Below are 24,191 nucleotides of genomic sequence, written 5' to 3' on the forward strand. Positions count from 1 at the left end.
TGTTGTAGTGTTAGTAGTGTTGCATTGTGTTTCCTTAATAAGGTGCAAAAGGGGGGTCTGCCCCTGGAAAAAAAAAGTTTGTCCCAGTGATTTGCTGATAATTACTGGCTCCACCTGGCTAACATCACGAAAATAAAACATTTTTGTTTGCCAAGAGGTATACCTGCAAACAGGCTTATTAGCTCTTGCCTAATACCTGTCTGTAGACATCCTGGGAACATTCAAAAAGATACCATGTTAAGAGTTTATGGTGTAAGTTTAACTTATTCCCAAAATGCTAATTGGGGCATAGTTGCAAAGATCCTACCCCCTACAGAGTTCACTCTATGCACCCCCATCGTTGCTGAAACAAATGCTACGTGTGCACGAATGCTTAATTGTCAAAAATTTTTTCCAGAAAATACAAAGCTATCCCTGGCCCCCTTCCACTGTAATAAAATTCAAAACATATCTTTTAATAATGCCCACATACTTTTGCCTCATGGATGGTTTTAGACATGTAGTTCCCGCACTTGGTCATTCATTCCTGCCAACTTGTCTAATAACCACCCATGTTGCCTCAGCCGCCAATTAAACTGGTGCCAATTCTTCCCCTGTAGCCCGAGAAAATCCGTCAACGGCAGCCTCGAGCACTCCAACTAACTAAAAATTGTAATAGTCATGTGCAGTTATATTCTGACTCAGAAAAATTGGCCTTAGCAATGTCACTAGTTGGGGTTCCAGGTTTAGCCTTGGCTAATGGTCTAAAGAACAACTGGTTAGCTTGCAGCTTAGCCAAAAGCATAAATGCCACCTCACGAGCATTGTCATTGTTAAATAAAGAGTTGTGTGATCTAAGAGGTGCAGTTCTAGAAAATAAAGCTGGTATAGATTACCTCTTCCTTCTTCATCATTTAAGTTGTGAGACACACCAAAAGCTCTGTTGTTTTAACTTAACTAATAATGGCAATGCTGTAGATGAACAGATCAACAAGCTGCACAATATAGTAGCTAACAAAACAATAAGACAAAACAATTAGCTAAATTAGTTAACCCCTTGGCTTCCAGATCTTAGCTAGCTTAAAAGCGTTGTTCATCCTAATTCTACCAGTGTTGTTCATAAAGATACTGTTATGTCTCTGCGTTCCTTGTCTTATGTGCTGTTTAACCAATCTGTTTTATGTCTCAGCTAGTAAAACTGCTGCCCTCTACGCTCTAATAGCCCAACAAGAGGCTAAGTAATATGTATGTCACAAAAAGCTTTGTATAGTTATCAAAAATGCTATAATTGTAATAAAATTATGCATTTAAGGGGGGAAATGTAGCAGCCATATCGGGGGTCAGACTAAGTAGCCTCATGCAGTCTCATGCTTCATGTTCTTGCTGAGCGCTTTCTCCTTTGAATATATTGTTGTAAGCTGACGAGACACAGGAATTCCTTATCTTGTCAAAGGTCATACAGCTGTATATCGTGTTCTCTGCTGTTCTCTTCTGTTCTCTCCTTATCATGGCTACCCTATAACCCAGTTCTTGTATTATAAACAATAGTGCTAAGAGAAGAAATGTTGAGGATTGCAACCCCATGCGGGAGGGAGAGGAGGAGCCGTTTCATATGTGTCACAATGTCTATAAAACCAATGTGCTAATGTAAATCGGGGCTTCTGGCTCTTTGGAAATGATTCCAGCCTTAAGCCCGCGTGTTAAATAAAGAGTCTCTTTTTCCTTCACTCCGTGGTCTCTCTGACTCTGGGTTCTGCAACAGTTTGAGTTCCCAGAACAATTTCCAGTTAATTGTAAAATGGCGTCAGGATTGCTGGCCCAAGCAAGTGCGCCTGAAGTTATTTAAACAGGCTTTGGCGTGGCTCTCTGTAATCCCATTAGAACCCACTCTTGTGCCCCCATCCACACAAGAGTGGGTCCTCCGCTCCTTGGGCAGCTCTGCCAAGGTTCCTTGTCCCTGTGAGGGCCAGAAGCTAGACTGCCCTGACTGTCCCCAAACACAGGGGCTGGGATTTCTGTCTCTTGCCACAATGGAACCAGTTGGGGCAGTTTGGGAACAACTTTATTTTTTGCGAGAACGCCAACCAGAACTCTAGTTTGTAAATGAGATTTGAGAAAACTCACGTTGAATTGCAGGCGGCTGGCACCGTCTGTCCATTCCTTCGTGCCCAGGTGTGTGCGAGAGAGAGAGAGCGCGCGCGACTGCCCTCTTTTTTGTGGCCTTGGGGTCAATCTGTGCCAGGCACTTACGGGCCTGGTTCCCTCTGCCGCTGCCTCAAGAATCAGTATTTAGAGGGGCGAGCTGGCTCTGTTCACAGATGCGGTTATTCTTTCACGTTCGTGCGGAAGCCGCACAGAAACAGTCTCCACTCGTACGCGCAAGTGTGCCTGCGCGGGGGGCGCCCCTTCGCCGCTGGATAAAACGCTGCGCCTACCTGAGCAGCCGCGTCGCCTGCGTTACTCCGCGCGGGAGCGGGGCGGCCCCGCGGCTGGCCGGCCGGAGGGCGGCGGCGGCCCTCGCCGGGCGCTGTCCGCTGCCGCTCCCTGGGGCTCGGGTCTGTTGCAGCGCCCGCGTCCAGCTGCAGGCCCATCGTCCGCAGCCAGCACGGCCGGGCCGGGCCGGGCCGGGCCGGGCCGGGGCCTTCGCTGGCTCTCCGGCGCACGAGCCGCCGGCGCCCCCGCAGCAGCCCTGCTGGGTGCCGTCACGGGAGGGCCTCTCCCGCGTTGCCCTGGCAGCGCCCGCGCCCTCCGCCCCGCCCCGGAAGCGGACGCCAAGCGCATGCGCGGCCATGGGAGGCGGGGCGCGGCCGGGAGGCACCTGGGCAGGTCCGCGAGGAAGCGGGGCGGGGCTGGGAGCCAGCGGCGGCCGGCGGACGGGGGCCGGCGAGGGACAGACCGCCGTCCTCGCCGCCGCCATGGTGAGCAGCCCGAGGGGACGGCGGGGCCCCACGTGGCCTAGGCGCCGCCGCTTCCGGGCCGGGGGCCGCGGGGGACGGGGCGGGAGCAGCCCTGGAAGCGAGGGGGCGCCCCGAGCACGTGCAGAGCGCCCCCGCCCGCAGGGGGGCCGCTGCGAGGCGCCCCCGGCTGTCCGGGGGGCTGGAGGCCGCGGGGCGGGGCTGCCTGCCCGGCTCCGCGGGCGTCTCGGCGGAGCTCCGCCCGCCCTGCCCGGCTGCCACGCGGCGCGGCGGCGCCCCTGGGAGCAGGGTGGAGCGGCGGCCCTGGCCCGGGGGCGGCGCGCGGGCTGCGAGTGCAGCCGGCCCGCCCCCTCCCCTGCTCGCTCGGCCCGCCCGGCACGCTGCGCGGCGGTCCTGCCGTGGCCCTGAGCCACACTGGCTGGGCAGCCCGAAAGCTCCGCGGGGGCGGGGGCGTAAGGGCCTTGCCCCCCTTTCGGGGGGCTTTCGAGGGGGCTCCCGGATCCTCGTGGCTCTGGGTTCTTGCTTAATGCGCCTCCCGGGGGCTTCCTTGGCCAGAGCGCTTCGGGCTTCCCTGTCGACTCTCCCCCCACTTTCATTTCAGCATCTGGAGGACCCCATAATCCGGGTGGGAGGGGTGGAGCCGCCACCGGGTGCTGGGGGGCAGTGGGGCTCAGTGGGCGTTGCAAGCTGCCTGGGGTGGGAGGGGTTTAGCAAGGTTTGGGAGATTTGGGCCTTCCTCCTCACCTGAGAGCCGCGGTGGCTTAGTGGTTAAGACGCTGAACTGCAGACTGGAAGGTCGGCAGGTCAGCAGTTCGAGACCCGAGTGCTGCGTGACGGAGTGAGCTCCTGTCTTCAGTCCCAGCTCCTGCCAACCTAGCAGTTTGAAAGCAAGAAATTGCAAGTAGATAAATAGGTACCGCCTCAGCGGGAAAGGTAACAGCGTTCCGTGCACCTCGGTGTTCAGTCATGCCGGCCACATGACCACGGAAGCATCTTCGGACAGCGCTGGCTCTTCGGCTTAGAAACGGGGATGAGCACCGCATCCTAGAGTCGGACACGACTGGTTGGGGACACCTTTACCTTTACCTCACCTGAGCCGCTCACCTGTCAAGGCTTGTTTGCGACTCTCTGTCCCCTGGGAAGAACAAGAGAGGGTGGTTCAGCTTCACTCCCGCCCCTCCCCACGGGAAGGTGGAGCTGGTACCCAGACTCTGGGGCGGGGGGGGGGTGAGACGGAGCCAAGTCCTTCAAAGTGGGATCCAGTAGGCTATAGAAAGGTGGGATCAGGACGGGGCGGCGAGTGGGGAGGTCTGGGAGGCAGAGTCTCTTCTGTAGGGGTGGGAGGCCCTGTGAGTCACAATTTGTATGTGCGAAGGGGTCCACCCGCCCCTCTGGGTCAAAGGGATGACTGAGGGCTCAGCCATAGGCCTGGGAATTGCAGACGGAGGCGTCCTGGCCAGGACTCCTGAGTTGGGGAAGCCAGGCTCTGGGATCTTCAGCTTCTCACCCCCACCCCAATTTTATTTTGGGTGGGGTAAAGAGAGCTGCCATTCCATTCTGCCCAGGATCTGCCCTTTCCTATCCTGGGTAGCCTTTCTGCAGCTGGCCAGGTTTGCTGGGGGGGGGGGGGGGCTGCATCTGCATGTCTCTGTCCCTCCTCCTTTGGCTATTCTGGAAAGGGATCATTCTGCAGCCGATGGTTGCTTGGTGAAAAGAGCCAAGGCAGTCTGTCTCTCCCCCACCCCCTGATCAGGCCAGGCCTGGTCTATCTTTGCCTCCCAGGGAGCTCCACGCCTGGTTCCTGCTGCCTGCTGGAGCTCCAGGTGTCCTAACCACCTCCAATCCCCCCCTTCTGCCCTCACAGATGCGGTTCATGCTCCTTTTTAGCCGACAGGGGAAGCTGCGCCTGCAAAAGTGGTATTTGGCCACATCGGACAAGGACAAGAAGAAGATGGTGCGGGAGCTTATGCAGGTGGTGCTGGCCCGCAAGCCCAAGATGTGCAGCTTCCTGGAGTGGCGGGACCTGAAGGTGGTCTACAAAAGGTGCCCCTTTCTCCCCACCCCCTTCACACTCTTGTTTCTCCTGCAGTGCCTTCCCCACACCCCGCCTTTTTCTCCTCATGTAATTTTATGTGCAAGCATAGGTTATGGCAGCGGTTTCAGAACAGGAGCAGCAAAGCACAGATTAAGGCTGTGGGAAAATAGAGTATTTGCCTGGCACCTGAAAAACACCAGTAGATATGTCAAGCCAGCCTCCTGGGATGAGAATTGCCCCATTTGGGTGCTACCTCCAAGAGAGCCTCTCCCCCACCACCCACCTCGCCTCTGATGGTAGAGATGCCTCAAGAAGAAGAGGCAGTGGCCTGTTGATGTGGGAGGCGGTGTTCCTTCGGACAGCCCAGCTGCAGAGTGCCTTCTGTTGTGCCCACACCTTTGGGCCTCCCTGCCCCGCTGTCCATGTTTCCTTTGGGCGCCCCTTTGAAGCTGTGCAGCCGGGGGGGGGGGGGGGTTGTTGCCCAGGCTCTGTAGAAGGAGCTGCCTTGGCTTCAGGGAGGCCTGTGGTCCTGGGGCGCCAGCCAGCCCCTGCTGGGGGGAGGGGGCTGCCTCATTCCTACTCTCCCACTGGGGGCCCCTTCCTGTCCTGGAGCAATGAGGGTTGGGGCTCTGCTGAGTCATAGAATCATAGAATAGTAGGGTTGGAAGGGGCGTATAAGACCATCGAGTCCAACCCCCTGCTCAATGCAGGAACCCAAGGCAAAGCATCCCTGACAGATGGCTGTCCAGCCTCGTCTTGAATGCCTCCAGTGTGGGAGAGCCCACCGCCTCCCTAGGTAGTTGGTTCCATTGTTGTATTGCTCTAACAGGAAGTTTTTCCTGATGTTCAGCTGGAATCTGGCTTCCTGTAACTTGAGCCCATTATTCCGTGTCCTGCACTCTGGGATGATCGAGAAGAGACCCTGGCCTTCCTCTCTGGGACAAGCTTTCAAGGATTTGAAGAGCACTATTATATCTCTTCTCAAGGCTAAACATGCCCAGTTCTTTCAGTCTGTCTTCACAGGGCTTTGTTTCCAGTCCCCTGATCATCTTTGTTGCCCTCCTCTGAACCCTCTCCAGTTTGTCTGCACCCTTCTTAAAGTGTGGTGCCCAGAACTGGACACAGTACTCCAGATGAGGCCTAACCAGTACTGAGTAGAGGGGAACTAGTACTTCCCGGGATTTGGAAACGATGCTTCTATTAATGCAGCCCAAAAGAGCATTTGCCGTTTTTGCAGCCACATCACATTGTCGGCTCATATTCAGCTTGTGATCAACAACAATTCCAAGATCCTTCTCACTTGTAGTGTTGTTGAGCCAAGTATCCCCCATCTTGTAACTGTGCCTTTGGTTTCTTTTTCCTAGGTGCAGAACTTGGCATTTATCCCTATTAAATGACATTCTGTTGTTTTCTGCCCAGCGCTCCAGTCTATCAAGATCCTTTTGAATTCTGTTTGTCTTCCAGGGTATTAGCTATCCTGCCCAATGTTGTGTCATCTGCAAACTTGATCAGCATTCCCTGCACCTCCTCCTCCAAGTCCTTAATAAAAATGTTGAAGAGCATTGGGCCCAGGACTGAGCCCTGTGGTACCCTGCTCGTTACCTCTCCCCAGTTTGAGAAGATCCCATCGATAAGCACTCTTGGAGTCCGATGCTGTAGCCAACTGTGGATCCACCGGATTGTTGTTTCATCTAGCCCACTTTTCTCTGGTTTGCTCATCAGGAGATCATGGGGCAGTTTGTTGAAAGCTTTGCTGAAGTTGAGATATGTGATGTCCACAGCATTCTCGCAGTCCACAAGGGAAGTGACTTGATCAAAAAATGATACCAGATTTGTCTGGCAGGATTTGTCCTTGACAAATCCATGCTCGCTTTGAGTAATCACTGCATTGTTATCAAGGTGCTTACAGATGGATTGCTTTATCATCTGCTCCAGAATTTTCCCAGGGATTCATGTCAGACTGACTGGTCTGTAGTTCCCCGATTCCTCCTTTTTTGCTCTTTTTGAAGAAAGGGACAACATTAGCTCTCCTGCAGTCATCTGGCACTTCCCCCGTTCTCCATGATTTCTCAAAAGATAATAGGCAGTGGTTCTGAGAACTCTTCTGCCAGTTCCTTTATTACTCTAGGATGAAGTTCATCTGGAGATCTGAACTCATTCAAGGAATTAGGTGTTCCTTGACCACATGCCTGTCGGTCTGAAGCTGCAATCCTGTCCGTTCAGCCTGTACTTTGCTTTTGCCAGGGGGCTTATAGACCGTCATTTGGGAGAAGACTGAGCCAAAGTAGGAATTGAGCACCTCTGCCTTTTCTTTGTCATCTGTTATCGTTTTGCCATCCTTATTTAATAGCTGAACAACCATTTCTTTCCTCTGCCTTTTACCATGCACGTAGCTGAAGAAAGCCTTTTTGTTGCTTTTCGCATCCCTCGCTAACCTCAGCTCGCTCTCAGCTTTAGCCTTCCTAACGCCATCCCTGCAATTCTGTGCTACCTGCCTGTACTCTTTCTTTGTAGCTTGGCCTTCCTTCCACTTCCTGTATGTGCCCTTTTTTGTTTTCAGGTCATCTCTAAGCTTTTTGTGAAGCCACATTGGCTTCTTCTGTTGTCTCCCACCTTTTCTTCTTAGAATCATAGAATAGTAGGGCTGGAAGGGGCCTACAAGGCCATCGGGTCCAACCCGCCGCTCAATGCAGGAATCCAAGTCAGAGCATCCCTGGCAGGTGGCTGTCCAGCCTTATTCTGTGTCCTGCACTCTGGGATGATCGAGAAGAGACCTTGGCCTTCCTCTCTGGGACAAGCTTTCAAGGATTTGAAGAGCACTATTATATCTCTTCTCAAAGCTAAACATGCCCAGTTCTTTCAGTCTGTCTTCACAGGGCTTTGTTTCCAGTCCCCTGATCATCTTTGTTGCCCTCCTCTGAACCCTCTCCAGTTTGTCTGCATCCTTCTTAAAGTGTGGTGCCCAGAACTGGACACAGTACTCCAGTGGAGGCCTAACCAGTGCTGAGTAGAGGGGAACTAGTACTTCCCAGGATTTGGAAGCTATGCTTCTATGAATGCAGCCCAAAAGAGCATTGGCCTTTTTTGCAGCCACATCACATTGTTGGCTCATATTCAGCTTGTGATCGACAAAAATCGATCACAGTTCTTGCGATCACAATTCTTGTTGGAACTATGCCTTCAGAATGTCTGTTTTGAAAAATTACCACCCATCTTGGACTCCTTTTCTCATTAGAGTCACTTGCCATGGAACCTTACTTATCATTGTTCCGAATTTATTAAAATTGGCTTTCCTGAAATCCAGGGTACATGCTTGGCCACACTCGGCTTTTGCTTCCCTTAGAACCAAGAAGTTGAGTATAACATGGTCCTTTTCCCCCGGAGTTCCTGTAACTGCTACTTTATCCACTAAGTCATCTCTGTTGGTTAGGATTAAGTCAAGGATAGCCGATCCTCTAGTTCCTTCCTCCACTTTTCTGTAGGAGGAAATTATCAGCAACACAAGTCAGGAATCTCTTGGAGGGGCCATGTTTTGCAGAATATGCCTCCCAACAAATATCGGGGAAATTGAAGTCCCCCTTTACCACTACATCATGCTTCCTTGAAACATTGGCTATTTGATTTTCAAAAGTGTCGTCCTCGTCTTCTCCTTGGTTGGGTGGCCGGTAGTAGACTCCGACCACCAGGTTCCTTTTATTCTTTGCTCCATTTATTTTGATCCAGATGCTCTCGATGGGGCTACCAAGCTCATCCTCCTGTATTTTTGTGCAGAGATAGGTATTTTTCACATACAGTGCAACCCCACCTCCCTTTCTGTTCCTCCTGTTCTTTTTGAACAAGTTATATCGTTCAGTTGCTGTATTCCAGTCATGACAGTCATCCCACCAAGTTTCAGTTATACCTGTCAAGTTATTATTTCCCTCCTGCATAAGACATCACCTTGCCGACAAAGGTCCGTCTAATCAAAGCTATGGTTTTCCCAGTAGTAACGTATGGCTGTGAGAGCTGGACTATAAGGAAGGCTGAGCGCCAAAGAATTGATGCTTTCGAACTGTGGTGCTGGAGAAGACTCTTACGAGTTCAAATTCGTTCTGTTTGTTTCCCATATCCTGGGCATTAGTATATAGACATTGAAGACCTTGTGCTTTATAGTCCGGCTTTCTTCCTACATGTTTCTGAGGACTATTTTTGGGCGCTGTTAGAGCTGTTCTCTCCGTTTGTGGTGCACGAGCCTTTGTCCATTGCGACCCCCAACTTTACATCTCCCTCCCCCGTAGGGTTCAGTTTAGAGCCCTCCTGATGAGTCGGTCCTTGTGTCATGGGGAGAGCATCAGGGCCTCTGTGTGAGGAGAAGAGAAGGAGTCTCCCCATGTGCCATAAGGACTGAGGATGACTCCAGGCCCCGAACGGCTTTTCCTGAGAATAGCTTTGCTTCCCAGTGCCTCGGTCTGTTTGGGACGTGGGCAAAGGGGCTGTGTTGTCACCACAAAGTGCTGGGTTCAGTTGCTGCCTCTTCCCAACCCCTTCCCCTTCGTGCCTCAGCCCACCTAATTTGCAGGATGGGGTCAGAACCCTGCATCACCTCCCAGGGCTGCTCTGAGGACGACTGAGGTGGCGCATGTGTGTGCTGCCCTTGCAAGAGCCGCAGAGTAGGACTGGGCCCTCCTGCTGCTGTGCCCAACCCTTCCTTATCAGGCAAAGGCCCAAATGGCAGGTCAGCAGGTCGCAGGTGCTTTCTGTAGTCTCCACAGAAAAATAAAATGCTTCTTTACATTACAAAGGCTAACTGAAGGCCGGCAAGTGAGGGGCTGGCCTCCGGGGCCATCTGTATTTCCAAGAATCCCTCCAGGCTGCTTGAGGGTCCCAGGGGCATTTTTTGACAATAAAGCTGTCCGGCAAGACAAGAACAGAAGGCAAGACCAGAACAGAACGTAGGCTAGGGTCAGTGTGGAGCGTCCTTGGGGTCCCAGGTGGTGGAGAGTGAGGGGGATGTGCGCTTTGTCTGTGCACTGTGTGTGTGTTGGGAGGGTGCGCTTGCCTGTTTATTTTAATGCTTTTATATTTTTGTATTGTTTTACTGTGTACTTTTTTGGTTTTAATTTTTGTGAACTGCCCAGAGAGCTTTGGCTATTGGGCAGTATTGTTGTTCAGTCGTTAAGTCGTGTCCGACTCTTCGTGACCCCATGGACCACAGCACGCCAGGCCTTCCTGTCCTGCGCTCTCTCCCGGAGTGTGCTCAAGTCCATATTCATTGCATCGGTGATGCTATCTAGCCACCTCATCCTCTGCCGTCCCCTTCTCCTTTTGCCTTCAGTCTTTCCCAGCATCAGGGTCTTTTCCAGAGAGTTTTCTCTTCGCATTAGGTGGCCAAAATATTTGAGCTTCAGCTTCAGTATCTGTCCTTCCAATGAGCAGTTAGGGTTGATTTCCTTTAGGATTGACTGATTTGACCTCCTTGCAGTCCGGGGGACTCGTAAGAGTCTTCTCCAGAACCACAGTTGGAAAGCATCAATTCTTCGGTGCTCAGCCTTCCTTATAGTCCAGCTCTCACAGCCATACATTACTACTGGGAAAACCATAGCTTTGATTATACGGATCTCTGTCAGCAAGGTGATGTCTCTGCTTCTTACTATGCTGTCTAGGTTTGCCATAGCTTTCCTCCCAAGGAGCAAGTGTCTTTTAATTTCATGGCTACGGTCACCGTCTGTGGTGATCTTGGAGCCCAAGAAAATAAAATCTGTCAAAGCTTCCATTTCTTCCCCTTCTATATGCTAGGAAGTGATGGGGCCAGATGCCATGATCTTAGTTTTCTTAATGTTGAGTTTCAAACCAGCTTTTGCACTCTCCACTTTCACCCTCAACAAGAGGCTCTTTAGATCCTCTTTGCTTTCTGCCATTAGGGTGGTATCGTCTGCGTATCTGAGGTTGTTGATAATTCTCCCGGCAATCTTAATTCCGACCTGTGATTCATCCAACCCGGCATTTCTCATGATGTACTCTGTATATAAATTAAATAAGCAGGGCGACAATATACAGCCTTGTCATACTCCTTTCCCAATTTTGAACCAATCGGTTGTTGCTTCTTGACCCTCGTACAGGTTTCTCAGGAGACAGGTAAGGTGGTCTGGCACTCCCATCTCTTTAAGAATTTGCCACAGTTTGTTGTGATCCACACAAAGGCTTTAGCGTAGTCAATGAAGCAGAAATAGACGTTTTTCTGGAATTCTCTTGCTTTCTCCATGATGCAGCGAATGTTGGCGATTTGATCTCTAGTTCCTCTGCCTCTTCGAAACCCAGCTTGTACTTCCGGTAGTTCTCGGTTCGCATACTGCTGAAGCCTAGCTTGTAGGATTTTGAGCATCACCTTGCTGGCATGTGAAATGAGTGCAATTGTGCGGTAGATTGAACATTGGGCAGTATGGGAATAAATAAATAAATACATAAATAAAGTTTATTGCAATGTGGTGTGTGTTCTGCCTGAGTTGTGTTTGCAGGGGTGGTGTATGTGTTTTGTGTGTGGCTTGCCTGGATTTGTGTGTGTAGTGTTGTGCCCATTTGCCTGGTTGGGTGTTTTACCTGTGTGTTTCTCTGGGCATCAGTAGTTTTCCTTCTGTAAGATGGGAATTTTGTTGTGCTAATACGTGATTTGGCATTTGGGGCTCACATCCCACCTCTGCCTCATTGTAATCAGTTCCTTGGCCAAGTTACTTGTGTTTGAGCCTCATCAGTTTGCCTTCTGTGGAATGGGTGTTTCGTGACTGGCCACACCAACCATGGCAGCCAATTTGCGAGAGTGCCCACAACGTGCTCCCCAAATTCCAAATGCTCCCACTGGCCCCAAAAGATTGGGGAGCCCTGCTGGAGTGCATGCGAAGGCAAAGATGGGCTGCAGGGGGCACTGTCAGCTCAGCTTGGCTTCTGTGCCAGGTCGTTCTGAGAAGTGTGTATGTCTCTGGTTAATAGTGCTCCGGCCTCCTCCTGGCCCGGGGGGTGGGGGTGGGGGCTGGGTGCCTACCTTGGTCTCACATCCTGGGCGCAGCACAGCATGACCACCCCAGCCTCCCAACCCCCTGCTTCTGCCACCTGGGACATGGCTAGTGACAACCCCCTCCCCATCTGCTCCTGTTGCTGTTACCTTTGATGTTTGGCTTCCCAGCAGCCGGAGAGCAGCCCCCTGCAAATTCATGAGCCTGTTGGGAATTGAGTGGGGCAGTGTTTTATGGCAGAGCTTGGCAGGGAAGGGGTCAGTTGGCCGACTCTTCAAGGGAGGAAGGGGGTGCCCCATGGGCAGGTGGAGGCCTGACCCCTTCTTCGCCTTCCTTCCCCTGCCCAGGTATGCCAGCTTGTACTTCTGCTGTGCCATCGAGGGACAAGACAACGAGCTGATAACCTTGGAGCTCATCCATCGATACGTTGAACTGCTGGACAAGTACTTTGGCAGTGTGAGTGGGCCGGGCAGGGCCAGTCCTGGCCAAAATATCATTGTGGGGGGGGGGAGTGCTTTCCTGCCAGGCCCTTACATCCCAGAGGCTGACGCCCTTGTCCATGGCTTGGGGGTGGGAGCAGCACTTTTGTCCTGACCCTTCACTTCCAGGGCCAGAATGGCCCCAGTCCTGGGACACCTTGAAGGTGGGATGCAGTGTCTTCACCCTGCCATGGGGCCCTGTGCTGTGGCACAGAGGACAGGGTTCCAGCGCTCCTGTGCCCAAGTCCTTCTACCCTCCCAAGGATAACCAGAGCAGAGTTTTAGATCTGCACTTGGCATTGCTGGCATGCTTGCATTCACTGTCAAGACTGGCATCCACAAAGTACCCCCCTCCCAGGAGAGGTGGGTATGCAGGGAAGTAGAGGTTAAAGCCAAAACGAATCCCTGTTCCATGAATTCTGACTTCATAATCCTCCAGTTCTGGGCACCACACTTGAAGAAGGATGCAGACAAACTGGAGCGGGTTCAGAGGAGGGCAACAAAGATGATCAGGGGACTGGAAACAAAGCCCTATGAAGAGAGACTGAAAGCACTGGGCATGTTTAGCCTTGAGAAGAGAAGACTGAGGGGAGATAGGATAGCGCTCTTCAAGGCCTTGAAAGGTTGTCCCAGAGAGGAAGGCCAGGATCTCTTCTCGATCATCCCAGAGTGCAGGACACGGAACAATGGGCTCAAGTGACAGGAAGCCAGATTCCGGCTGAACATCAGGAAAAACTTCCTGACTGTCAGAGCAATACGACAATGGAACCCATTCCATAGGGAGGTGGTGGGCTCTCCCACGCTGGAGGCATTCAAGACGGGGCTGGACAGCCATCTGTCAGGGTTGTTCTTACTTGGATTCCTGCACTGAGCAGGGGGTTGGACTCGATGGCCTTGTGGGCCCCTTCCAGCCCCACTGTTCTCTGATTCTATGATTCCTTCCCTGCCCCGCTGTGGGAGAGCTGCCTGCTTCCACTGACTAAGCTGCCTCTTGGCTCATAGATTCCCCCCCCCCCCCGCACCCTTATCCCTGCCCATCGACTGTAATGAAATCCAACTCAGTGTGGCTGCTAATTGGATTTAATGAGGTCTTGGCAGTCGCCCCAGTCTTTTCCTGCTAATGCCAGGGACTTTCCTCCTCCCCCGCCCCCACCACAGGAAAAGCAGTCTGATTGGAATGGGCTCTGAGAGCTGGGATAGGTGGTGAGGGGTGGGGTGGGGCGGGGCGGGGCGGGGCGGGCCGGGCCCCTTAGTTCCCCCCTGGGAATGTTGGCCGGAGTCCAGCATGTGTGAGCACCAGGCCCTGCTTTCTTGCCCCCCCCCCCCCCCAGGTGTGTGAGCTGGATATCATCTTCAACTTTGAGAAGGCATACTTCATCCTGGACGAATTCCTGATGGGGGGGGAGGTGCAGGACACCTCCAAGAAGAGCGTCCTGAAGGCCATTGAGCAGGCGGACCTATTGCAGGAGGTAGAGGTGGGGCCCACCATGGGGGCTGTGCATGCCGCCCCGGGGTGGGAGCCGCCCCGTCCCTGCCTCCAACATGGGCTGCATCTTCCTGGGGGGGGGCTTTCTGCGTCATGGGGGTCCTGTTCCCCTGCCCACTCCCCCCTGCCCACTCCCCCCTGCCCACTCCCCCCTGCCCACTCCCCCCTGCCCACTCCCCCCTGCCCACTCCCCCCTGCCCACGTGTCTGCTGCAATGGCCTGTTGGCTGGGAGGGAGGTTGTGAGAGCCCCCCTCACTGAGGCTGCTGGCCGCGCTTCATCCACTGAGTCACTGGCGAGGAGGCTGCCTGTGTGAGCTCTCTGCAGTTGGCGTGGGCGACTCAGCCTCCTGCAGCCAGCAGTGTGGAAATCTGGGGGGGAGGGGAGAAGCAGCAGCTGCACGTCACCCCTTGCACAGTGGATCCCCCCGCTGGGCTCCCCTCGGCAGCATCCCAGGCCCCCCACATCGGTGCAGCCCCCCCTTGCTCCTCAGTCCCAAGGGAAGCGGGGCTCAGAAGTGCTCCTGAAGCACGTGCAGAGTGCCTGTTGCTCACAGGTGGCTCCTGCGGATATCTGGAAGTAGGCGCTTTGGCTCCAGGGTCGAGGTCTTTCTCCCCCATGTGACCAGCCCCCCAGAGGGTCCTGCGTAAGACTGGAGCTGGAGCACCTGAGTCGCTCTGGGCTCACCGGCGGCCTGGGTGTTGGCAGGGGTCGTTGGGTGAGCTCCAGTTGGCGGCAGGGGCCAGCTTGCCCCCCCGTGCCTGAACTGCCTCTCCTCTTTCTCTCTCTGCTGCAGGAGGATGAGTCACCCCGAAGCGTGCTGGAGGAGATGGGCCTGGCGTAGCAGATCGCCACCAGCGGGTCTTGGGCCGCCTTGCCCCCCACTGCCACTTGCCCCCATTCTGCCCTCAGGCACAGGAGGCTGTGGTCGCCACAGCCTAGGGCTGCTGCCCCACAGGCTCTGCAGTCTGCCCCACTCAGGGGGCCCCTGCCATTGTGGGCTGCCGGGACCCGTAAGCTGTGCCGTCCGTGTAAATAGCGAACCCCAACTCTATGGAGAGAGATGCATTTGTCTCAGCGGGAGGGGGGAGGTTTATGTCCTGGTCGCTGCCGGCGTGCCCAGGCTGCTGGTGGAGGCTGTGGGGCTGATTCTTCTTTTCTGCTCGGCACCTTCTCTCTTGGTCTGTGCAGGTTTCCCTGCCCCCCTCTGTTCACACCAGCAGCGTGGTGCTCCCTGCCACCCCCATGTGTGGGACTCAACTGGGCAGCCTGGACGGGTCCCCAGATGAGGCGGTGGCGGCGGCAGCACCTGGGTTCTGTCTGGTTCCTGGCAAGGCCCCTGATGCAGGCCGGGCGCCTGCGTGCACGGGGTCAGGAGTGTGGGGGGGGCGCCCTCCAGTCGCCGGCTGAAGAGTAGCCCCCCGTGCCTGTGCGTGGCTGCCCTCTGGCCTTTGGGGTGGGCATGGGTGTGTGTAGTTCTCCCCCCCTTCCTGAGGCCTGATCTTCAGACCAAGGAATGGGTGTGTCCTCCCTGTTTTTGGAATAAAGCGTGTGTGGAAGACCCTGCCCGGGCGTGGTTCTTGCGTGCATGCGTCCATCTGCCTGCCTCTTTGGGGGAGGGGGGCTGCGCTTTGAGCCGGCAACAGGCTGCGCCATTACGACCGGCTGCAGAAGCCTTGAATGCCGTGCTGCCGTGGCAGAGAAGCAGGCGCTGGTCTCCGCTGTGGTGGGCGGTGGCCGCAGCAGTCTGCCCTGCATAGCTGGAGTGGCTGCCCAGCTGCCCTGGGCAGACCAGAGGTGGCTTGTGGGCCAGTGGCCTAGCTGTGGCTGCGGCTTTTTCTGGGGTGGGGGTGCAGTGGCCCCCGCTTCTTTCATAGCTGGAGAGCTGCTCCTCAAGGACTTGGCTTGGAGGGGGCTGGGGAGCTGCTCAGCTGGTGGGCCCTTAACAGCTGCCAAGCGAGGTGGAGCAGCAGCTGCCCCTGCCCCTCCTGCCCCTGCCCCTCCTGCCCCTCCTGCCCCTCCTGCCCCATACAGCGCAGCTGAAGTCTGGGTTCCTTCCTGTGGGGTCAAAGGCCGTGGGCCACTTCGAGGCTGGCTGCAGGCAGGGAGGGGAGTCCCAACAGCTGTCTGTGTATGGGGCAGGTACGAAAGGTTGAGAAATGAGCACATCTGCCCTGGGGCAACGGGCTGTTTGGTCTGGCTGGAGGAAAATGCCTGGCAGAGATTCCGGGGGCGGGGGGCGGGGCAAGCAGAAAGGCTGGCAGCAGAGGGGGCCTTGGGCAGGCCCCTCACTGGAGCCTTTCTAGGCCCCTGCTGGGTGGACACGGCTCAACTCCAGGATTTCTAGACCTGCTTTTCTACTACACATTCAAAGCGGTGTATACAGCAGAGGGAAACATCATGAACACTGCAAAAGTCGAAGGGGAGAACGGAGGGCTTTGCCTCTCCTGCGCCTTTGCCTGGGGGCTCCAGATCAGCAGAGCCAGGGCACTGGCTTCCTGGAAGGGGTGTGTGCTGAGCTGAGCTGGCTGCGGAAGGAGTCTTGGGGTTGTGGTGCGTGGCCTGATCAGAATGTCCCCTCAGGTGCAGCTGCTGTGGAACAGGAAAATTCAATGTTGGGGTCATTGGGAAAGGCGTTGACAATAAAACTGCCAATATAACGCTTTAATACAAAGCTATGGTACAGCTGCACTTAGAATACTGTCCACAGTTGTTACAGAGCTGGAAAAGGTACAGAAAAGGGTAAAGTGATCAAGGGCATGGAGCAAAGCCTCCATGAGGAGAGGTTGCAACGTTTTAGAATCACAGAATAGTGGGGCTGGAAGGGGCCTACAGGGCCATCGAGTCCCACCCCTGCTCAGTGCAGGAACCCAAGTCAGAGCATCCCTGGCAGGCGGCTGTCCAGCCTCGTCTTCAGCTGTTGTTGAGGCGGGGGGGGGGGGGGCATGATGAAGGCGTGTACGATCTGTGTAGTGAATGTGGACAAAGGTTTTCCCCCCCTCGCAGTACTAGAACTGGAGATCAACCCACGAAGCGGAGCGGTGGCAGATTCACAGCAGATCAGACTCTCCATGGCCACTAGTCCAGAGGGCTACGCGCTCTCGAGCCAGAGGCAGTAAGCCTGTGCACACCAATTGCTGGGGAACATGGGCCGGAGGCTGCACTAGAGTCCTGCCTGTGGGTTTCCCGTGGGCAGCTGGTTGGCCGCTGTGCGAGCAGAATGCTGGACTAGATGGACCCTGGCCTGACCCAGCAGCGCATGGTCAAGGTCAAACGTGGACTGACAGGCACCAACTTGGGTGTGAGGAGCTTTGCGGGGGGTTAGACAACTGCGGGGGTGGGGCGGGGGGTTGTTAATGGCTGCTGGTCGTGGCCCCATGTGCTGCATCCAGTATCAGACAGGATCCTTGGGTATGCCAGTCGCTGGGGGGCCCCAGTGGGACTCCCATCCTGGTTGTGGGCATTTCTGTAGGCCTGGTCAATTGCTCTGTACTGACGGTTTTGTTGTCCCCGGCCCTCCAGGGGTGTGGGGGAGGAGGCCTCCTGCCCCAGGGCCACCTCGCCCTGCTGCAAACCCCCCCCCCCCGCACCCAAGGAAACTAACCACAGAGGAGAGCAATGCCAGCCTTTGCGGGGCCCTCCGTGCCCACCGGGGTCCCTCAGAGAAGCCACAGACTCAGAGAGGAAGGCCAGGATCAATTCTCGATCATCCCAGAGTGCAGGACACCGAACAATGGGCTCAAGTGACAGGAAGCCAGATTCCGGCTGAGCATCAGGAGAAACTTCCTGACTGTCAGAGCAATACGGCAATGGAACCAATTACCTGGGGAGGCGGTGGGCTCTCCCACACTGGAGGCCTTCAAGACGAGGCTGGACAGCCACCTGCCGGGGATGCTCTGACTTGGATTCCTGCATTGAGCAGGGGGTTGGACTCGATGGCCTCGTAGGCCCCTTCCATCCCTGCTACTATTCTTTGATTCTGATCCCTCGCCCGGCGGCTTCCTCTGCGCCTCTCGGAGGCCGCTCTAGGGAGACCGCAGCCGCCTCTGCCTCTCTCCGGAGCTGCGTCCCGCTTCCCTGAGCCGCGGTCGGGGAGGAGGCCCCGGCCCCGGCGGTGGCTGCCCGGGCCGAGCTGCGCCGTCCTCCCAGGCGCGCCGGGCCGGGGAAACGGCCTCGAGGGCTGCAGCGAGCGAAGCAGCGCCGCGGAGGCCTTCTCCGTGGCCCCTTCGGGGCCGGGACGGAGGCCCCGGCATGCGCCGACCCGTGTGCGAGGCGGCAGCTGGGCGTGCTGGGCAGGCGCCCCCGCCCGCGAGCTTCCGGCGCGGGAGAGCGCCGAGGGCCACAGCTGGCGCGCCGCCGCCGCCGCCCTCCTCCAGGCGCTGTGGCGGAGCCCTTTTCTTCGCCGAGCCCCCCAGGCCTAAGGGATGGGGGGACCCAGAAAGCAGGGGCATTTCACCTTAGTTGCAGTCCTTTTAACGGCACAAGTGTAAATTGTTTTTAATTGTTTGTAAAAAAAAAAAAAATAGGGGAGGCAGAGAAAATGTAGGGGGGCAGGCCCCCCAGCCCGGCCCCCTCCCTCGCTACAGGCCTGGATACCCCGGGGGCATGCCTCCTGCCGGGCACCGGGTGGCGCGCCGCTGCTGCTCGCAGGGGGCACGGGGCGGCTGGGCAGAGCCCTTCAGTAGTGCCGAGTCCGGGAGCTGGGGCCAGAGAACCAGGCCAAAACCGTGAAGGCCCCAAAGGTGTGCGCGGGGCGGTTAAATCTTGGCTTCTTGCGTTCAGCTGCGCACAGCGAGAGACTTTCTTTGCGCCCCGGAGCGTTCTGCGATTTCGCGAAGGATCTCACGGCGCCCCCTCCCCCCTTTGGCTTAAAGGCGCCCTTCCTTCTTCCAGTGTGCCTGTGTGGGCTGGCGCAGTGGCCACTCTGCACATGCTGAGAGACAACTCTTGTGAATGCACTCTGGCATTGGAAGCAGGTTTTGGAGTGAGATCATGCTGAGCCTCCTGCCGCCCGTGGCAGTTCTCTGTTAATGCCTCTTCGAAGGTGAGGGGGATGCAAAGCTTCCCAGATCTTGCGTCGGAGAGGAGGACAAGGGCTAATCTGGATGTAGCCCACCAGATCTGTAAATAACGAGAGTAACTCGTAATAAAATAGTTGCTTTTATTTCTTAGCAAAACTAGTAATTCCACATGCTATTTACAACAGGCCAAACATGTTTTATTTCAAGTACAACAAATGGATCAGGACATTGAAACAATTTTATTTTTTTACAGGACTGGACGTCACAAAGCGAAGAAACTCACACACTTTGGGACTGATGTCAGTGGGAAAATTTTGAATGCGTGCAAACAGCTGCCTCCCCCACTCCCTTGTTTGCCCCCCAGTTCCACCCTGGTGGTTCCCGCAGAGATGCAGCATTGGATGGTGGTAAACTTACACGAGTAGGTGTAATAAAGCATGCTCAAGCCCACTCCCCACCCCTTGGAGGGTCCTTTGATTCTGGGTGTAGAATGCGAGTGAGGAGCTGATGGTTCCCAAATCTAATCAAGGTGCGGATTGCCAGCAAGAATGTCTCCGTGGGAAGAAAGGTGGTGATGAACAGAGCAAGGCCATTTGGTAAGGAATCTCTCTCCCTTTCTGCTCTTTCTCTGGAGGGTAACCACCAATCAAGAAGGTTTAATTCTGGACAGCTCTGTAAGATGTGAGCCAGATAGAGACTCTTGAGAGGGAAGGAGCTTTGCTGAGTTTCTTCTTCTCTCTCTCTCTCTCTCTCTGGTAATGAGCTTGTATCACTCTTGGCTTTGAAGATGGGCGGAGGACCAGCCTCAGCTACTTTCAGTCCCCCCACCCTGCGCATTTCAGAAATCTACCAACACAGGCTGGGGAACACACAAGCCTGTTTCGAGAGGAGATGGTGTGTAGTGGCTCCTTTTCCACCCCTTAAAAAAAGTTTTAAACACCAGCTTAAAATATTGTTTTGCCTCTAGCCCAGTTCCTTATATGCCTTTGTCAGCTAAGCAGAAAAAATCTGGCTTGAATGGTATAATTTGTAAATATATCTCAAGGACACTGGTTAATGGTATTAATTTGTGTCCATAAACAGTCTTTCTCCACTTCTTGGAATATTCCAGAGGAAAGGATGCCAGCTCGGGGTTCCTTAGGTCAGGGATGGGCAGAAAGTAGATCTCCAGATGTTTTAGACTTCAACTCCCAGCATTCCTGACCATTGGCCGTATTGGCTGGGGCTGATGGGTGTTGAAGTCCAAAACATCTGGAGATCTACCTTCTGCCACCCCTTCCTTAAGTAATCTTATATTTCCATATATGTTTTGAATGGGATTAAAGCCAGGATGAGGAAAGGCTCTGCTGTGTATGACTTCTAGGTTCTGTGTTGTCATCTGTAGCTTTCCCTTCAGCATTTGGCAGGATAAATACTGAAATGGTATGAGTAGTTAGCTGTTTGGTAGCTGTTTAAAGGTCTGTTCCTTTGGACCCCAATCTGGATGTGTGCTTCAAAGAAGCATCTGATCCTACACCTGACCTGGTCAACTTCGACTATCCCTTGACCCCAAAGGCTGGATGGACTGTTTCCCCTTTAAAGTACAGATAATATGACAGTTATTTCTGTCTCTAGCAATGCGGAGGTTTTGTTGTTCTCAAAGCAACAATCTAGGTTCTGGTGGAATCAACCAGTTCCACTGCTGTTCTGCTCATGTTGCAAGATCAAACTCTTCAGGAAAGTCCTCATCATTTGGACTTGCATACGTATACTGCTAAGCTTCAAAATTTGAATGTGGTCAGGAAAGAGTTTGGATTTATTGGGGTGTCACATTAATCACCAGCTGGTGGCCCTTGTCACTAACTAGTTGGGGATGCGGCATGTTTCCTCATTAATTCCCCGCCCCCCCCCCCACACACACCTTTTCTGAGACTCCACCTTGAGTGTCCTATGAAACTGGTTTCTTGGGTTGCTTCAGCAGGTTAGGGCAGTGGGGTTTTTAACTGGATGTCTCTAAGGACTTGTAGCATAGCAACTGGGACCCTTATCTGAGGTTGCCCCTAGCAAGGATGAAGGGCCAGACGGAACACACGAGCTCTGGCGTGCTGGACTCTTAAATCAGGCCACTTGCTGCTCATTCGTTTGCACTGCTGCCGCCACCAGCGGGGAGTGGGCAAGAAAGGGTCCTTTCTGAACTCAGCACGGAGAAAGGGATGTTCTTCTTATGTGTCACACACATGGTGCCATGTGTTAACTGTTCACAGCTACTTGGAAAAACTGTGAGGTTGAGGGCACCATCTGAGAGCCGGGTGAGGGGGAAGGGGTGGGGTGTGGGAGGTTTTACTGCCCTGATAGTGAGAAAGCAGCCGGGTTGCGCCTGGACATCCTCCATGGAGACCTTTCACTAGGTGGGAGGTTTTGTTTTCCTGACTCATGCAAGAACCTGAATTCATGTCAGAAACCCTGCGAGTGGCCCAGTTTCTGTGGGGGGGGGGGAAGGAGTGGGAAGGGGAGACAACGCCTGCCACATTCACTGGGATGCTCTGGGGCGCTTCATCAGCATGCTCTCAATGTAGTTCTCCAGTTCTTCATCATGGCCTCGGCTGGCATCATAATATTCGTCCCTTGGCACCGTGGGGCCAGGCAGGTGGTGGCGGCGGCGATGGTAGACTGGAGGCTGGAAAGTCCGGGGGTCGATGTAATTGGAGATCTTGTTGTTGTTGTTGGGCTTGGCTCGGTACCGCTTGGGTGCAGGATACTCGTTGCCTTTCAGGACTTCATTCCAGGAGGCTTCATCCTGCTTTGGGAGGGGGTGGTAGGGCTGGTAGGCAGGTGGGTGGTGTGGTTTTTGGAGGGGCCGGGCGCCTTGGGGGAAGGTGGCATGGGGCGGGGTCTTCCTGGGCTTGTGGCGCGGCGGGGCCACCGACAGCGTGCCCCTGCTGCGGGGGTCTGGCACCTCCTCCTCCTCCTTCTTCTCGACGTCGTTGATTAGGTCGATGACGTCGTTGGCCGGCAGGTGCAGTTTGCTGGAGAGCTCGATCAAGCGGTCGATAGTGCGGGGGTCGATGTCGTCCTCGCCCTCGCCCTCGCCCTCCTCCGGTGCCTCGTTGGAGCGCTTGCCTTCGGCCACGTTGCTCTCCTCGTCCTCGAAGAGGAGGGAGCTCCCCTTGGCGCCCTCCTCTTCGGACTCCTCCTGGGCGCCGGCGCCCCGCCGCCCCCCCTCCCCCTCCCCCTCCCCCTCCCCCTCCCCCCCCTCCCCCTCCCCCAGCAGGTACTGGAGGAGCAGGTCCGAGGCCATGTCCGCCAGGCGCTCCTCCGCGGCCGCCGCCCTGCGGGCCTCCTCGGCCTGCCTCCGGCTCTCGGCCAGCTCCTCGTAGCGCCGCTGCAGGAGCTGGTGCTCCAGGTGCTGCTGGTGCCTCAGCTTCCGGGCCCCTGCCCAGGGGGCGCTGGCGGGGGCTGCCCTGCGCTTGGCGTCCACCTGCAGCTGCTCGTACCCTTCCAGCCCCTGGAGCACGTCACTGTGGGGGCTTTCTGGGGGCCCCGTCCGGTAGTCCTGGGAGGGTTCCTCACTCTTAGTTGTTGGGCTGTAATGCTGCAGGTCTTGCAGCGCGGACTGCAGGGTCTCCATCTCCTGCTGGCCAAAATTACTTTCTTCAGGGGTCTCTTCCTCCTCCCCCCCTTGCGGTCGGCTTCTGTCCTTGCTGGCTTTCCAGCCTTCCTGCTCCCTCTCTAGCTGTACCTCAGAGCTCCTGGTCTCGCTCCGGACCCTCTCCTCATTGGCAGTGGGCTTCAGGCTCAGCTGCTGGTCACTGGGCTTCTTGGGCTCTGGCTGAAGGGCTTGCAGGAGGACTGCAGCCAAAGCCTTGGGGTCCACGTCTTGGAAGAGGTCCCTGTCTCCACCGTCCTTCTGGGCTGCTGCATCTGGGCCCATTTCTAGCAGCGAGCGAACCTGGAGCTCATTGGCTGGCACACCTGGAGCCTTGGCAAAAGCTTGACCTGGGGGGGCCTCCTCTCCCCCCCCCAGGGAAAGGGAGGCAGCTGCCACATGGAGGTGGCCCTGCGTCAGGAGACAAAGGGAGAGGAGCCAAGCTGCTCTGTGGAGGTGCTGGGACCAAAGCATCATGACCAGCAGAGGGAGGTGCTGTGTGGGGGAGACAAACAGAAGGTCAGAGCTGGGGGAGTCCAAGAAGCCCCATGCACGCTGGGTCTTGGAAAAGTCGAAGCCCACACCCTGGGGGAAAGGCACCTCGGCTCAGGAGCTGGGGGGCTCCAAACAGCACCCCACCTGGGCACTCTGGTCTGGGTCAGAAGCCATCTGCTCCATTTTATGACTTCACTTGCTCTGGGGCTGAGCCTTGCCCTTGGGAACAGCGGCTGCTCAGCCCCAGGATATATGCAGGAGCCGAGCCCTTGCTCTGGGGGGGGGGCTCCCCTTCCCGCCCACAGTTTGTTCGCCACATGCTCGGCCATGCTGCCTCCTGCCCCGAGACCCGGCGGTCATCAGGCATTGCTCACTGGAGCCACTGCCGCCACCGTTGTGCAATGGCACTGGCTGCACTGGCTGTCCGTCAGGGGCTGGTTGGGAGCGCTATGTCTCATGGCCTGGTTCCTGGATCATAGTATTCTCCTGGCGGGGCAGCCTGCCAGCAAACCATGCACATGGCTCCTTCTGGCAAAGCCTCTTTCACGCGCACGCACTCCCAGGGACAGACAATGGAAAACACCACGGCGGCGGCGGCATCTCGCGTGCTGCTCAGTGAGACAGCTGGGGAGGAAGAAAGGCACGGAAGATGGTCCCTTCTGCTCGCGTCCCCTTGCCCAAGCCAAGTAGGGAGGAAGGCATGCTCTGTGCAAGCACACCTATTTGGTTCAAATGTGGGCTCACGTCTGCTACCTCCCTCCCTGCATTCTCAGGGGGGGGGGTGTTCAGTGGGCGTGGGAGGCCATTTGAGATGAATTTAAAATCGATGATGATGGTGATATTAATACTGGTATTAGGTTGCTATCATGTCTGTTCCACCAACCCCAAGTATGAAGCCTCTTTCCTCTGCATTCTGTGGAGGAAGAGAAGTTGTTGGGGTCCCTTAATGCACACACGTGTGCTCACACATGCACACAGGAGCTGTCCATAACAGTAAAAGTATGTCCTCATCTCATAGACTGGGGGGCCTTGTCTTGCTTCTAACTCCATATGGAATGTATGGGATCTTTTTGTCTCCCCCCCCCTCAAGTGTTTGTGGAACAAAGAAGCAGCTGCCTCCTTGCCCTTCCCCAGCAGCCCACCCACCCTTCCCCAGCGATCTCCCAGCACC

The 24,191-nt window shown here is 55.4% G+C and overlaps 3 protein-coding genes across 6 annotated transcripts in view; 1 reads left to right on the plus strand and 2 right to left on the minus strand.

Moving 5' to 3' along the window:
- The window catches only part of LOC146343254 (uncharacterized), a 32,978-nt gene extending 30,055 nt beyond the window's left edge, over nucleotides 1–2,923 (minus strand). For both annotated transcript variants that reach the window (XM_084807016.1, XM_084807017.1), the window contains exon 1: nucleotides 2,104–2,923. In XM_084807016.1, the coding sequence (XP_084663142.1) occupies nucleotides 2,411–2,896 (486 nt within the window). In that variant the 5' untranslated portion in view covers nucleotides 2,897–2,923 and the 3' untranslated portion in view covers nucleotides 2,104–2,410. The remainder of the gene's footprint in view (nucleotides 1–2,103) is intronic.
- AP1S1 (adaptor related protein complex 1 subunit sigma 1) lies at nucleotides 2,814–15,445 on the plus strand. 3 transcript variants are annotated; one of them, XM_084807012.1, is made up of 5 exons: nucleotides 2,814–2,897; nucleotides 4,759–4,937; nucleotides 12,263–12,371; nucleotides 13,726–13,869; nucleotides 14,676–15,445. In XM_084807012.1, the coding sequence occupies exons 1-5, from the start codon at nucleotides 2,895–2,897 to the stop codon at nucleotides 14,721–14,723; spliced, it is 483 nt and encodes a 160-aa protein (XP_084663138.1). In that variant the 5' UTR covers nucleotides 2,814–2,894; the 3' UTR covers nucleotides 14,724–15,445. The 3 variants fall into 3 exon arrangements, with proteins under 3 accessions (XP_084663138.1, XP_084663140.1, XP_084663141.1); XM_084807014.1 differs by having other exon boundaries at nucleotides 13,726–13,863; XM_084807015.1 differs by lacking the exon at nucleotides 2,814–2,897 and adding an exon at nucleotides 3,153–4,006 and having other exon boundaries at nucleotides 13,726–13,863.
- A 5,964-nt stretch (nucleotides 15,446–21,409) lies between these two features.
- Nucleotides 21,410–23,387, minus strand: VGF (VGF nerve growth factor inducible). Its single transcript, XM_084808140.1, has 2 exons — nucleotides 23,217–23,387; nucleotides 21,410–23,110 (listed from the first exon to the last, which is right to left on the minus strand). Exons 1-2 carry the CDS (start codon nucleotides 23,385–23,387, stop codon nucleotides 21,410–21,412), a joined length of 1,872 nt encoding a protein of 623 aa, XP_084664266.1.
- Nucleotides 23,388–24,191: the final 804 nt, after the last annotated feature.

This window comes from Heloderma suspectum, chromosome 6 (genome assembly GCF_057233095.1).
Source record: "Heloderma suspectum isolate Gila_16-S chromosome 6, 16-S_ref, whole genome shotgun sequence".
NCBI lineage: Eukaryota > Metazoa > Chordata > Lepidosauria > Squamata > Helodermatidae > Heloderma > Heloderma suspectum.